Genomic DNA, 13550 nt, shown 5'->3' on the forward strand with positions numbered 1-13550 from the left:
TAAAAATATTCCTACACTGAATGAATAGATCTGATTTTCTGATTTGATTTCTAGGAGCCTCAGAAATCAGAGCTTGTGTCAGGCACTATATACCTCAATTAAAATAATATTTGGGGTCAGCGCTGAATCTTGAGGTATCCAGAAACTCAGATTTCACTTAATATTAACTTTTTCAGATAGGACAATCTGTACCTCTTTAGTACTTTTAGTTCTATTTTCTTAAATTTTTACTCTGACAACACGAATTATTTGTCAAAATAGAAAATGTCTGAATCTGAACAGTCAGACAAAAGTCATAAAAGTCTGCAAAAATAACAACAATTCAAAAAACTTCTGTTCGAGCGCTACAACAGCTGGAACTGTTTACTATGTATTCATTATAATTATAATACAAAAACCAATGAAATGGAGATTGCACACAAATTCATTTGTATTTACAGCACTACACAGTTATTGATTAATTTTCATGAAATCTGATCAGACCATGAGTAATTTTCAGCTACTATTTTCATTGTACCAAACTTGATCTTCTAGGTATGTGATTAATAGTGCTTATTGTGATATACTTTAATATCGCCATGGGATCTTCATTTGAGGAAAGTTTATATCGCGCAGTATTAGCCGAAGATATGGAGGCAATTTCCCGAGCGCTTTCCAAAGGTAAAATTCATTTGTAATATATTCCGATAAATTTGGATGTTTCTGTTTAATAGTTACGTTTGTTGGGGATGGGAATAATCACTACTCATTACTGATTTCAGGTGCTAATCCTAATACAATTACTGTACAAGGTAAAACCAGTTTGGGTGAAGCTGCAAATAACGGAAATATTGATATTGTAAAGGTATTACTAAAAGCTAGCGACTCTAAGCGACATGTGCCTGTACCATATGTGGGGTCTCCTAAAAAGAGACAAGTGAAGTGCCATAAACGCAAGTTGAGACATCATGGGCCTCATGATGAAACTGTTGTTAAATGTAAAAGCATGAATGATAGAAATTTTAAAGATTTGAATTTTGGACAAGAGACTAAGGTGAAAGGTGGTCAAAAGTCTGAGACCAATCAAGGATACTTTGTGTTTACACACAGTGATGGGTCCAGTAGTGACGAGAGTAAGATTGGGAGTTTGAAATCTCCTTTGACTCCTTCACCTTTAACACCCTCCCCACAAGATCTAGAATGGGATGAAGACATAGGAAATGTTGCACCAACTACTAGTGAAGATGAATCCTGGACGTCTATGTATAAGTAAGTTCAATTTTTTTCTCCTTTCATAATTATAAGTGATTCTTTGTTGTATAAAAAAATACTTTAATACATTTTACGTATTCAAATTCAGATGGTATGCTGCTATACTGGAGTCAACAGGGGCAGCTATTGCTTCAGCCTCAGCTATGTTCACTGCGGGAATTGATCAGCATGATGCATTTATGCACACTCCACTACATTATGCTGCAGAACAGGGTCATGTTGGTGTTGTTAAATTGTTGATAGAAGCAGGTAAAGGGTTCAGTATAAACTTTTTGATTGATTTACAAGAATTACATAAATCACTTATGAATTTTTCAACTTGATAAAATTTGTAATTGTGAATTTTATGAAGTTACCCTTTATGATGAAGGAAAATTGCAAAATATTTGAATATTAAAATAACTTATTGTTACAGGTTGTAAAATAGATGCTGAGACTGGAGATGGTGTGACAGCTTTACATGTTGCAGTTATCAAAAATTATATTGATATTGTGAAGATACTTATAAATTCTGGAAGCAATGTCAACCACAAAACCTATGATAGTATGACACCTTTGCATTTTGCAGCGTCAAGAGGTTTCTTAGATCTGGTAAGATATAGATTTATTTTAGTTTTATACTACTTATTAAAGGATCAACAAATATATTAATGAAAATAATTGTTTTTAGGTAAAAATTCTAGTCAGTAATGGTGCAAGTTTAGAAGCAAGAGATTCAAATGAGAGGACAGCTTTGTATATAGCTGCTGGTCGTGGGCATATGGATGTGATGAAATATCTGATAGATGCAGGTGCTAATGTGAACAGCGAAGAGATACATGGTAAACTAATAATAGGGAATATGCAGACAATTTTTTTATTTTTTTTATTCAATTTTCACTTCATTTTGATGTAGAAAAAAAATAAACCATAGCTGTAAGAGTAGTAATTACTTTTTTATAAAATTTTAAAAATAGTGGTTTAATTTGACGAGTTCAAACGCTCCTATTTCTCGCGCGCTTGATGCGTGACGTCATAGGGCACACCTGTCATTGTATTGTTTGTTTACATTGAGAGTTTGATAGATAATAACACGCGTAATAATCATGGAAGAAGAAAAAAAGCCATTTTATAGATATTGCATGGTACCAATGTGTCCTAACAATATAAAAAGTACACCAGATAAAGTGTTTTTTGCTGTTCCGAGAGATCCGAACATACGTAAACAATGGTGTGAGGTTATGCGAAGAGAATATAATGTATCTTCAATATCGCGTTTACATTGTTGTGAAGATCATTTTAATGTAAGTATTATATTTGGACAAATAACATCTTGTAGTGTTCTAGAAATTTCTAGGTTACAGAACTTTATTTAAGTTCGTAACCTTATTTACGAATGTCATAACATGTTAGAAGATTCTTCATCTGAGCTATTTCTACTTATCCTAAGATGCTTCACCAAGTGTTGTGTTTATTTCAGATCAAAGAAGATACAGTAAATTATATTAAATACAAGCTCATGAAGGAACAAGGCGAAAAAGTTAAATTATTCTTAAATAAAGGAGTTATGCCTCATAAATTTCAATGCCAAAAACGAAATGCACCAGGACCACAGGAGAGAATGTATGATTCTAAGAAGAAAAGATTATCACTTATAAATGAATCTTTCTCCGAACCTGAAGTCAACAGTGAAAATGTTTTAGAACGTGAAACTTCACAAACAAGTTATTGTGATGCCGGACCAAGTACTTCCTATATTCAAGGCTGTGAAAATGATCCAGTGAGGCCTAGTACCTCTGTTATGGATTTGTCTGTAATAGAGCCCAGTACATCCCATGTTGAAGTCTCTACTAATACAGAAAACTTCCTTAGTGACAAGTGTGTGCAAATAAATATGAGACCAAACTTCAGAAGTAAAAGTGTTCAAGTTAATTTAACAACAAAGAAGACTAATGTAGCTTTATCTCCTGTTCCCCTTCCATCACAAAATATTGGAACTTCACCAATAAAACCTGCAACAGCTGCGGTAAAAAGAAATTTATTTCCTACTAAGTCGGATACAACATCTATTTCTTCCATTTCTTCACAGATATCTCATGATTATGAACCCTGTAGCTCATCTGACTTAAGTTATTGTGTGCAAGATGAATCAGCAGATTCAGATGATGAAAAACATTTTAAAAATGTAATGCGCAGTAGTATGTTAAGTGCCATAGATAGAGAACCCAAAATGTTACTAGGATTACATAAACAGTCATATCATTTAATAAAACTATTAAGTGAAAACATTCCACTTCCAACTGTAGACATATTAATAACACTTAAGAAATTGAAGTTAAATGAATCTTTTGGCATACTTGCTTTACATTTTGGCTACTCACAGAGCACTATCAGTAGAATATTCAATAAAAGTTTACCTTTAATCGCATCAAAAATGAAAGACTTGATTGTGTGGCCAACACCAACTGAGGTATATAAAAATTTACCTATATCATTTAGAGCTAGGTATTCAAATGTTATTTCTATTATTGATTGCTTTGAAATCCAGATTGAAAAACCTTCCGATCCAGTCCACCAATCACTTACTTGGTCACAGTACAAAAAATGTAATACATTGAAGTATTTAATTTCATGTACACCAGATGGGTTGATTAATTTTATATCCGATGGATATGGTGGAAGAGCTACAGATGTCATGATAGTGCAAGACTGTGGTTACTTAGACTGCTTACCTCCAAAAAAAGCAGTTATGGCGGACAGAGGGTTTAAAGACTTATCACATTTACTGGGAGCCAGAGACTGTACTCTCGTCCGGCCACCTTCTGTTTCACAGTCCAACCCAAGCACCAAAGATGAAGTAAAGCAGTCAAAACGAATAGCAGCTTTGAGAATTCATGTTGAATGTGTAATAAATAGATTAAGAGAGTTTCATATGTTACTGCCTCATGCTTGTGTAGACTATAATTTAATACCTGTCATTGATGATGCAATAACATTGGCATGTGGTTTGGTAAATATTCAGGATGTTTTAATAAAAAAATGAATTAAGAATGCATTTGTTTTATTTCAGATAAAGTAAAAGTACAAGTTTTTACAATTTACCTATTTTTGGGAAAATGGCTTGATGCCAAAACAGTGTGCATTTTTCTATTATTGTTTCACACAGTTGTTTTTTATATTCCACCTCTATAATATTTACTTTCTTAGAGGTTTCAAAATTATTGTCAGCAACACAAAAAAGACCCTTACTTTTATTTCCAAAATGCATCTGAAGTTGTAGTTGTGCCATATATTTTGGAGCCACTTCACTATTGCTGTCAATATAACGGCTCAACGCTTTTTCTGATGATGGGCATTTAATTTCTATGCTGTACACAGTACTTTCCCCATCTGGAGAAGCCCCCATTATAGGATGAGCCGCATTTAATTTTAAGCCACACTTATTTATTTTTATTTGTTTAATTTTCTCTACTTCTTTTAATACCTGACTTTCTAAAAATCGCCCCCTTTTCATAGCTTCTGTGTCCTTTAGTTTGGTTGCTCCCAATATGTTCTCCGTTAAGGAACCATCCAGAACTTTACAATGTGCAGCCTCATATGCCTTAGAAGCTGTGATTCTTCCATATCTTAGCTCATGCCATAATGGACAGTCATTTTGGTCTTTAGTTATCAATTCAGCTTGTTCGCATGCTTCTGTACTCATTACCAGTTTGCAATATTCAACAAACTCAACAGGGTTTGTAGCCTTGCTTGCAAGAATTAAATGATGGATCGACAGTCTCTCTGCATTGTTTGGAGATTGATAAAATTTCATCAGATGATTATTTGTATCACCAACACTCACACAATTATTTTTTACTACTGTTAAAAAATTGCCAGTGCTTGAGGAATTTGATGCGGGATTCACTTTAGGTGCTTTGCAAATATCTTTTGCTTTAATAAACTTCAAGCTAGTACCAACTGAAGAAAGCTTGGATTTTTTCCAATAACACTCAATGCTTGTACTTGGAGGATCTTCACTACGTCGGTGAAGCCATGCTAAAAATGCAATAGCATGTTTACATCCTCCTAAAACAAAAGAATAAAATTATGTTTTTTACACAATATATCATTCTGGTAGTAATGGTTAACCTAATGGTGCTATAAGTTCTTGACTTCATAATAATTTGACAATCTTTATGGTTACATATGACTTATGACTGTCAAGAGTTTTACTTAGATAACAAGTATATCATCAGCCACAAACACAAAGTAAGTAAAAGAGATCGTACCTAAGTGTGCTGCGCAATCCAGACATTCCACAGAAATTACAGTTTCTTCAGCTTCATCACATACAGCTTGTACTGCATATGACTTCTGACGAACATTGTGCTCTGGTGTGATGCGAGCTTTCACTACACATAAGTTCCCTTCTCGTTTAATTTGTACATATCCTACAGCTGAATCGCCGTATGATTCTCGTTGAGACCTGTAATAAACAATAATCTAGGTTTACTTACTTACCTACTCTCATAAAAACATGCGATTGATTGTATAATCTAATTCATACGTGTTTTAATAAAGTATAATGAATGTAAACAACATTTGAGGTTATATTTAGGGAAATAATTAAATAAGTGCACGTATGCATAAAAACAGGTTTACTAGTTTAAAAATACCATGTTTGACAATAATTACCTTGCAGCTTTTACTCCTTTAACCTCAGCAGATGTAAAATCTGGGTTTGACGCAAAATATGTGGTCATCATAAATGCATCTATTTTTGGAAGATTATCCGACTGTGCTTTCACAAAACCGTTGTCCGTCATTGCTATTGATGATGCTTGATATTTCTATTTTAGAAAACTAAGCTAGTATAGAAATACAACCAATTTTTCTCTCAAAGTTCTCAAACACAAGCTGTACCTCTACCATGAGTTGACACTTTGACAGACAGTTGAGTTGGTACACGTGACTGACTGACAGGACGATAATGTGCCCTATGACGTCACGAGGCGTTTTACAAATTTGAATTACGCGCGTAAATTTTTCACTTTTTGATTTAAGTTTTAAATAATTAAATGCATATTAAATTAGGAAATAACGAATTGAGTGTAATACTGCGACCTTAAAAGCTTAGGGAAAAAAAAATCAGGCCATTTTATTTTTTATGCATATTCCCTATTATATAGTGGGATAAATTATGTCTGCCCCAACAATATTGGCAATGGTTGCAGATAAAATTTTCTATACTTATATTATTGTAATTGTTAAATGATGTTTCATGTTTCCTTTTAGGATATACGCCTCTTTGTGAAGCTGTATGGCAAAAGTATGCTGTTGGTGTAGAACTTTTATTGTTATCTGGTGCTAGAATCACTCACTCTCATAGGCTGTTACATAATGCAATAATTCAAAGACAGGTGAGTTACTCTCAATTTGACCATTTAAAAGTAAGATTTTGTAAGAATACCATTATTTACTTAATTTTACCATTTAGTTTTAATTGTTAAACAACATTCTAAACTAATTTATCAAAAATATTGTTTTTTTTATAGATGGAAATAGTAAAAATGCTTACTGCTTATGGTGCCGGGATAAACTTGTATAATGACAATGGAGACACGCCACTGCTTTTAGCGGTACGACTATCTCAGCCCGCAATCGCTAAAATATTATTATGTAAAGGTATGTTTATATGTAAATCTATTTTTTAATGTCTGTTCTGGCTAAAATATGCTGGTAGTAAAATAATAGTTCTAAAGGGTGATTGATGATGTTTATATAATATATTGACGTTAATAAATGTTACAGGTGCAAACGCTAACTTGTTAAACAGTATAACAGGTGCCAATGCATTACATATAGCTGTTGAAAGTGTGGATTCCCATGAAGATTTCGAGGAATTGTTGAAATGTTTAATAGACTACAAGATTGATTTGAATGCCACAGCTCTTACTGGCGATACTGCTTTAAACAGAGCTCTGTTATTACACAAGTAAGTTTCACGATATTTAATATTATTTGCTTCTGCCAGCAGCTTCACTCGCATTCAAATTTCATCCTGATCCCTTCAGGTGTTTTGATGTGATGTGAGTAACAAATATACTGAATATACACACAAAAGCATTCACATTTATAATATTATATAGTAAGATGTAATTTAAAGCAACTTAAAGGTAATAATAGTTGAAATGTTGCTGTTTTTAGCATTTATTACTATTTGGGTAATTTGAATTTCATTACTAAAAGATTTCGAACTCTGTGTTTCAGAGATCCTGCAGCTGTTCTACTTATTCGGTATGGCGCAGACGTGAATGCCTGTGATCTACATGCTTGTGGTCTAGACAATTTATCCATAGCAAGTAGAAGAAGATCGAATAGCTTAGCATTGATGTTATTGAAGGCAGGTCATTATATTGTGATGCCAGATAAAGATACATCAACTTCAGCATCTGATTATACAAAGTGTTGGTTGTATAATGTTTGTAGGGAACCACTTACTCTTTCAGATCTCTGTAGAATTAGAATTAGATACTTAGGCCAAAGTACATCCACAACATTGTACCGCTTTATATCTTCATTGCCCCTTCCAAAGAGTTTAAAAAGATATCTTATGATGGAAGATGAAGGTACAGAATACTTTAACTTTACTGAATAAACAAGGGTAAGGGTCGTTATTATTACTGCATTCCTAGCATGTCACCAGCAGACAATCAATTTGTTTATGACATGGTGGAAAATCATATAGTAAGCAGTTGGTTTGGTCTGTCTTATAAAAAGTTAGAGGAAAAAGAATAATTATCTATATGCATTTTTATTTAGTAAAATTACACAGTAGTACAAAGGTGTACTTAGGGTAAAATACAAAATATTTATTGATTAGAATAACTATACTTAATGTGACACAATATGTTTGTCCATAAAATCTTCAAAATGAGTTGCAATTGTTTAAAACATCTAGTAGTAAGAGCTAATGCTTGTTTTTTAAAAACACATGCAATAATATATAGGGAATGAGCTGCAAATTTATGTACTTATAAACCAATCTAAGTATATGGTTTTAAGTTGTGATATTTATTTTTTATTAGTATAACATAGTTGTGTTGAGTATTATGTCAAGGAAATTATGTGGGTACAGCACTATGTATACTTGATCTGCAGCTCATTTCCTTTTCAAAAATTGTGACATTGTTCAAATAACGTGAATTGTTTGAAGTAAGAATCTAGTCCTAAACTAAGACATGTATTAATACAATTAGTAATAAAATAAATGATATGAATTCTGATAATTATAATACATAGAATAAGGCAACACTAGGTTGCTTTTAAGCCTACATATACACAGGGTGAGTAAATTGTAACATACCTATTCTGTTGTTAATACAATGTACATACATACGAAATTGATGAGTTTTAATTAACTACCCACAATTATCAAATTCTGAAATATATAAAAGTTTTGGTAAAAAAGTGAGCCATCTAGATCAGAGACTATCAAATTATATTTTTTCCTAAAATTCATTATATTGTTTATCATAAACATCTTATTTTCAAACTTGTGAATGATTAATGACTAAATTATTGTAGAATAATTAGTGTTTAAATAGTTAAATACAAATACTACATTAGACAAATACTTTCTTTTTTAAGTAGATACCTATAATGACATCTTTTAACTCATTTAAATCACAATTACTTATCAAGCTCGCTAATCAACTTAATTTGACAAAACAAAAAGTAAAAAATATTGGGAATGTTAACATAAAATAAATATCTTTAAATATTAATAACAGCAAAAAAATATAGCACATTTAAAAACCTAATATACATATAATAACATCTTATTTAGGCAAATTTAATAAGGCAACTAAATTTCTAATATTATAACAGAATAAACACTCAACTAGAGATATAATCTAGTTTACAGGTGTGTTATGGTTAATATATTCTAAGCCATTTTTCGTGTGTCACTCCTTAGAGCCAGACATATAATCAGAAGGACATTTACCTTTAATATCCCGCACAGTGTTCAGTTTAGGATATGTCTCCATCAAAAAATTTACTAGATCAAAGTGTTTGTTTTCTACTGCTTTATGAAGAATGGTTTGCCCATCAGCATCTTGTTCATCAACACAAGCCCCAGAGTGAATGAGGAATTTTATTGATTCAATTTTACCTAAAACAATTTCAGAAATTAACTGTCCACTCTACAATGGTCTTTCAGTACAATAGACATGATCATTAACACATGGAATTGCTAATCAATATTGCTTTAGCTCTTATCTCAAATTCTGTTGTGTATTGAGTTGCATTCTCCATGATTAGTTGATAAGCTATAATAGTTCGGCTATAAATAATTTGATTTTATTGCCACAGACATGCTTTAGACTTTTGGATATTTTAGTTTCCTATTTTATATGTAATTTCAATCAAATAATCAATGATTACCTGCAGCAGCAGCTTTGTGAAGGGGTGTAGCTTGTCCGCTATTAGTTTTTGCATCAATCAGTGCTCCATTTTGCAGTAATATCTTACAAATATCCACATGTCCTTTACGTGCAGCATAGTGCAATGGTGTATATCCAGAGTTATCTGGTGTGTTCACTATTCCTTTACAATTGTCTGCCTTAGCAATCAGAGATCTAACTCTCTCTTCATCTCCATAAAAGGCTGAAATAACATAATATTTGTTTAATGTTGGTTAACTGTCAGTTGTAAGTAGGCAATCTTATCAGAAAATACACAAAATGAGATAGTGCATATCATGGGATGGTAGTTTTTGATAAAAAGTACATAATTTGTAAACACATTTTTTTGGTTAGATTAACTTTATAAAACAGCAATAAAATTACCTGCATACCACAAGCCCCGCTCCCAATGCATTTCTGATAAAGTTTGAGTAACCGATGCATTTGCATGAGAGCAGTTTGAGTGATCACAATTATTTCCATGGTCCATCTTTATATAATTATTGAAAATTACTAGAAATAATACAAAGGGCAGATATATGGAGTAAAATTATATAATGCGTTGAAGGGTCCAAGTGATCTCGGTTTCACCAGTGCTTGAAACTACTTTGTAACCCAACTGGTTCAATGCATTCAGAGTCTCGAGTACATTGCACTTGATGGCAACACCGTTAACAACTACTCCTGATCCTGGAAACTTTTTAGAAAGAGCTCTTATCTCTTCTTCACCTAATCCAAAAACAGAGCAATCATTTGCATGCAGAGATCCTTTAATGGCAATATAAACAACTGCATCTTCTTCTTCAATCAAGGGTACTGATGCCAAGTTGCTTGGAGACAGGTTCTGACTGCCCTTTGTGTCCATAGTACAAAATAAAATAAACTGATAAAGATTTAACTATCAATATAATGGCAGCTTACACTTCGTCGTCTTTTGTCTGATGCTGATAATTCCCCAAGTGCATAGCCTCTTTGCTGAAATTGTTAATATTATCTTGTTCCACAATGATTGATGGTTCTGGTTCTGAGAACTCTTTCCTCATAGTCCACATATACTCATTATAATCTTGTTTGACTGCTGTAGAGCTAGACGCTACAACCTTGTAACCCAATACCTGTAATGTTATTGATTAATTAGACCTGTGACAATATGACTCATAACTAGGTAGGTACAATGAATCAGTAAATTGTTATGTAATTAAACAATGATGATTATTTGATTGTATAGTATAATTGAAATAACAAACCTCAAGAGCACTCAGTATAACACAAGGATGTTGCAAATAAACAATAGTTGAATCGTCGCAGTAGCCCCCACATGCGAACCTCTTGAGTTGTTCTATATCGCCAGCTGAACATAAACAAATGATTTAAGACTATAATAACACAAACAAACATTCACAACAATATAAATAAAATGAGAAGAGGAATTTCGATAAAATCTTGCCCGTTATTAAGCCTATTTGTGAATACACATTTATTTTTGTTTCCAATTCTCATTTTACTTTCCTTAATTTGTCAACATCTACCTTTCAAGCCGGATACCAAAACACGCCACGGGTTTTTATGCCCATATGATGCTAAATTACCTCTAATCAGAATGTAGGGCATTGAGAACGGATATAATTTCACTTAGTCGTATACAGGTATAGAACAAAATAAATGAACAAATTATTCAGTTACTTACGGCTGAACACAAACAGAAATTGCGTTGTATTGCGCGATGCAATCTCGAGTTGACAGCGTTTGGTTCAAGCAAGGCTCATGAGGAAAAAGGTAAGTTTATCATTACTACAGGATAGCAATACGTTTATCCTGTAAGAGCAAGTAAGAGCGAGGAAAGATAATTTCATGCTCATATTCGTAAAAGTAATTGACATGTACAATTACAGACAGTGCGCTCAGAATATTTTGACATTTGGCTTAAAGGCCTAGTATTCAATTTCTGTTGGTTCATTGCCCATTCTCTACACAAAATCAGTAGGGGTGAAAAGTACAGACCTACAAATCAACTGGACTTTCTAATTAGGGAACGGAACGGGAAATACCTGCAAATAAGGAATCAATATTGATTCTCTGAAGGATAAAAAAACGTACCTAGAGAGTTGAAATCTTGTAAGCTTATAATTCAGTTTCTATATCGTTCTTACATTTTTAAATGAAGATTTTGGAGGATTCCAGAAGTGTGATTAATCTATTACTACTTATTAATGCATTTACTTACATATTTTGTAAGATATATATACAAATAGATGAACTTTACAGAAGTGACAGAAGTTTTTTCATTCTTATTTTTGTCAACGAGATACGAGATGTCACTACTATCGTATCTAAACTTGTCCAAATATTATTAATACAATATTAGAATCTCGGTTATAAACGCCTGCTTAAAATTTTATGGCGAGATTTTAGGGATTAACACATGAAGAATACAGATAGATAGAATGTTATACAAATCAGAAATCTGTCTGTCTGTGGTCGAAAATATTACGAGGGATTTTATTAAAATTAGATGAATGATAAGTTTTGTCGTATTTTTCCCACAGCAGCATTAGCGAGCCTATCGTAGTTTCGTTGAGTTTTAGCAGAACGTGTATGAACGTACTCGGATAGGCTGCTACGGCGTAGCCAACTGCTACGACAATGAGAATTATCATTTTTACAGATTACCCTAACCAGTGAAGTTCAGTTTGTGCAATTACTGTGTAGCTGTCAGAAATTAAAATATTTCTAACGGTCTAGCAAATTCTGAAAAGGGCAAAGAACCTTAATTAGAAATTTATTGGTAATGGCGTACACTTATCTAACTAGCTACGGGTTACCGGGGCACCGGCTCAAAGTCGGACTAGGAATGGGGTGGTTTTTAGACAGTAAGAGTCTGACACTGTCGCCTAACCCAAGGAGGGAGAAGGTAATAAATAGGTAATTTGGAAGTATTTTGTACCGTCATTGACTGTGTACATAGGTAGGTTGTAGGTTGTTACTTGAATGATATTAATTTTAATGAAGTGACGAACGTTAGTTAATTTCTTAGGATAGGATAAAGGGTACACAACATGTCGTATTATATAGGAAAAAGTAATTTAATTTGGATTATAAGCTTATGAAGTTATGAATACTAGAAAAAATACTCTGTAAGGATGAGATACGATACAGGGACAGGTATACATTATACAGGATCATATGATTAATTGTCCTAGAAATACTTAATATCTCTCAGGATTCATATCACTTTTAAAAGTAAGTATTCTTAAATAGTAGCTATTGTCAGTAGACCTAGATATTTCTTGAACAAAAAATGACTTCAACATTTCAGGTTATCACGCCGCAAGAACAATGTTGAAATACAAAACAGTTAATTGTAAATATTGTCACGGAGTCCCCGAACTGTGGTACGGTGTACCTTGAAGTTATTTCACGAGACATTGAGTGTTTTTCATAAACTGATGTAAACAAGAGTCGAGTCGAGATACAGTCAGCAACAACGTTGTTATAGGTAAATAGTCCTCATTGTGTAGGTTAAAAAAATATGATAAACAGACAGATATTTAAATTAGTACATTCATATTTCATGATTCTAATGAGTAATGTTTAATATTTAAATGTTTCTTAACATAATCTTCAAGGTCTTTTTAATTTCAGTTTTTAAGTCAGAAAGATTTTAGATACAATTTTACGGATAGGTACTTTTAAATTCTCGCTTACTAATTTATTTACACGACTAGGTATCGTAAGTGACCCGGTTGTGGCCACTTTAAGAATTTTATCGACTTTGAGGCTTTCTTAACTTGTAGTTTTTGTTATCACGAACATATTTCTTGTAAAAAGTCATTTAACATGTATTAACCTTGCCTAAGAAAACCCTTTTTT

At 32.8% G+C, this 13550-nt stretch overlaps 6 protein-coding genes across 7 annotated transcripts; 2 read left to right on the forward strand and 4 right to left on the reverse strand.

The window, feature by feature from the left end:
• Window positions 1-108: 108 nt before the first annotated feature.
• On the forward strand, window positions 109-8615 carry LOC118273044 (ankyrin-1). Of its 2 annotated transcripts, none has more exons than XM_035589804.2 (9): window positions 109-660; window positions 762-1248; window positions 1340-1500; window positions 1667-1842; window positions 1922-2072; window positions 6508-6632; window positions 6768-6897; window positions 7024-7207; window positions 7483-8615. In XM_035589804.2, exons 1-9 carry the CDS (start codon window positions 579-581, stop codon window positions 7868-7870), a joined length of 1884 nt encoding a protein of 627 aa, XP_035445697.1. In that variant the 5' UTR covers window positions 109-578; the 3' UTR covers window positions 7871-8615. The 2 variants fall into 2 exon arrangements, with proteins under 2 accessions (XP_035445697.1, XP_035445698.1); XM_035589805.2 differs by having other exon boundaries at window positions 1922-2042.
• On the forward strand, window positions 2079-4285 carry LOC118264896 (uncharacterized). Its single transcript, XM_035577537.2, has 2 exons — window positions 2079-2534; window positions 2711-4285. Exons 1-2 carry the CDS (start codon window positions 2337-2339, stop codon window positions 4271-4273), a joined length of 1761 nt encoding a protein of 586 aa, XP_035433430.2. The 5' UTR covers window positions 2079-2336; the 3' UTR covers window positions 4274-4285.
• Window positions 4275-6494, reverse strand: LOC118264897 (uncharacterized). Its single transcript, XM_035577538.2, has 3 exons — window positions 5908-6494; window positions 5502-5698; window positions 4275-5298 (listed from the first exon to the last, which is right to left on the reverse strand). The coding sequence occupies exons 1-3, from the start codon at window positions 6036-6038 to the stop codon at window positions 4322-4324; spliced, it is 1305 nt and encodes a 434-aa protein (XP_035433431.1). The 5' UTR covers window positions 6039-6494; the 3' UTR covers window positions 4275-4321.
• Window positions 8011-10208, reverse strand: LOC118273047 (ankyrin repeat domain-containing protein 39). Its single transcript, XM_035589808.2, has 3 exons — window positions 10065-10208; window positions 9661-9882; window positions 8011-9388 (listed from the first exon to the last, which is right to left on the reverse strand). Exons 1-3 carry the CDS (start codon window positions 10168-10170, stop codon window positions 9180-9182), a joined length of 537 nt encoding a protein of 178 aa, XP_035445701.1. The 5' UTR covers window positions 10171-10208; the 3' UTR covers window positions 8011-9179.
• A 17-nt stretch (window positions 10209-10225) lies between these two features.
• LOC118273050 (uncharacterized) lies at window positions 10226-10545 on the reverse strand. Its single transcript, XM_035589810.2, has one exon. It carries the CDS (start codon window positions 10543-10545, stop codon window positions 10231-10233), a length of 315 nt encoding a protein of 104 aa, XP_035445703.1. The 3' UTR covers window positions 10226-10230.
• On the reverse strand, window positions 10319-11410 carry LOC118273048 (uncharacterized). Its single transcript, XM_035589809.2, has 3 exons — window positions 11210-11410; window positions 10928-11031; window positions 10319-10795 (listed from the first exon to the last, which is right to left on the reverse strand). The coding sequence occupies exons 1-3, from the start codon at window positions 11289-11291 to the stop codon at window positions 10598-10600; spliced, it is 384 nt and encodes a 127-aa protein (XP_035445702.1). The 5' UTR covers window positions 11292-11410; the 3' UTR covers window positions 10319-10597.
• Between the last annotated feature and the right edge of the window lie 2140 nt (window positions 11411-13550).

This window comes from Spodoptera frugiperda, chromosome 1 (genome assembly GCF_023101765.2).
Source record: "Spodoptera frugiperda isolate SF20-4 chromosome 1, AGI-APGP_CSIRO_Sfru_2.0, whole genome shotgun sequence".
Taxonomy (NCBI): Eukaryota; Metazoa; Arthropoda; class Insecta; order Lepidoptera; family Noctuidae; genus Spodoptera; species Spodoptera frugiperda.

Bases quoted from the DNA above. Each gene is read 5' to 3' on its own strand.
- LOC118273050 (XM_035589810.2), bottom strand. From the start codon at position 10,545: ATGGACACAAAGGGCAGTCAGAACCTGTCTCCAAGCAACTTGGCATCA.
- LOC118273048 (XM_035589809.2), bottom strand. From the start codon at position 11,291: ATGCCCTACATTCTGATTAGAGGTAATTTAGCATCATATGGGCATAAA. The intron at 11,032-11,209 runs GTAGATGTTGAC...GTTTATGTTCAG, and splicing joins TTTGGTATCCGGCTTGAAAG to CTGGCGATATAGAACAACTC. The intron at 10,796-10,927 runs GTTTGTTATTTC...ATAACATTACAG, and splicing joins TTATACTGAGTGCTCTTGAG to GTATTGGGTTACAAGGTTGT.
- LOC118264897 (XM_035577538.2), bottom strand. From the start codon at position 6,038: ATGACGGACAACGGTTTTGTGAAAGCACAGTCGGATAATCTTCCAAAA. The intron at 5,699-5,907 runs GTAATTATTGTC...TGTTTATTACAG, and splicing joins AAAGGAGTAAAAGCTGCAAG to GTCTCAACGAGAATCATACG. The intron at 5,299-5,501 runs GTACGATCTCTT...CTTTTGTTTTAG, and splicing joins GGATTGCGCAGCACACTTAG to GAGGATGTAAACATGCTATT.
- LOC118273047 (XM_035589808.2), bottom strand. From the start codon at position 10,170: ATGGACCATGGAAATAATTGTGATCACTCAAACTGCTCTCATGCAAAT. The intron at 9,883-10,064 runs GTAATTTTATTG...ATGTTATTTCAG, and splicing joins GCGGGGCTTGTGGTATGCAG to CCTTTTATGGAGATGAAGAG. The intron at 9,389-9,660 runs GTAATCATTGAT...AAATTGTTTTAG, and splicing joins TCACAAAGCTGCTGCTGCAG to GTAAAATTGAATCAATAAAA.
- LOC118273044 (XM_035589804.2), top strand. From the start codon at position 579: ATGGGATCTTCATTTGAGGAAAGTTTATATCGCGCAGTATTAGCCGAA. The intron at 6,633-6,767 runs GTGAGTTACTCT...TTTTTTTTATAG, and splicing joins ATGCAATAATTCAAAGACAG to ATGGAAATAGTAAAAATGCT. The intron at 6,898-7,023 runs GTATGTTTATAT...TAAATGTTACAG, and splicing joins TAAAATATTATTATGTAAAG to GTGCAAACGCTAACTTGTTA.
- LOC118264896 (XM_035577537.2), top strand. From the start codon at position 2,337: ATGGAAGAAGAAAAAAAGCCATTTTATAGATATTGCATGGTACCAATG. The intron at 2,535-2,710 runs GTAAGTATTATA...TGTTTATTTCAG, and splicing joins GTTGTGAAGATCATTTTAAT to ATCAAAGAAGATACAGTAAA.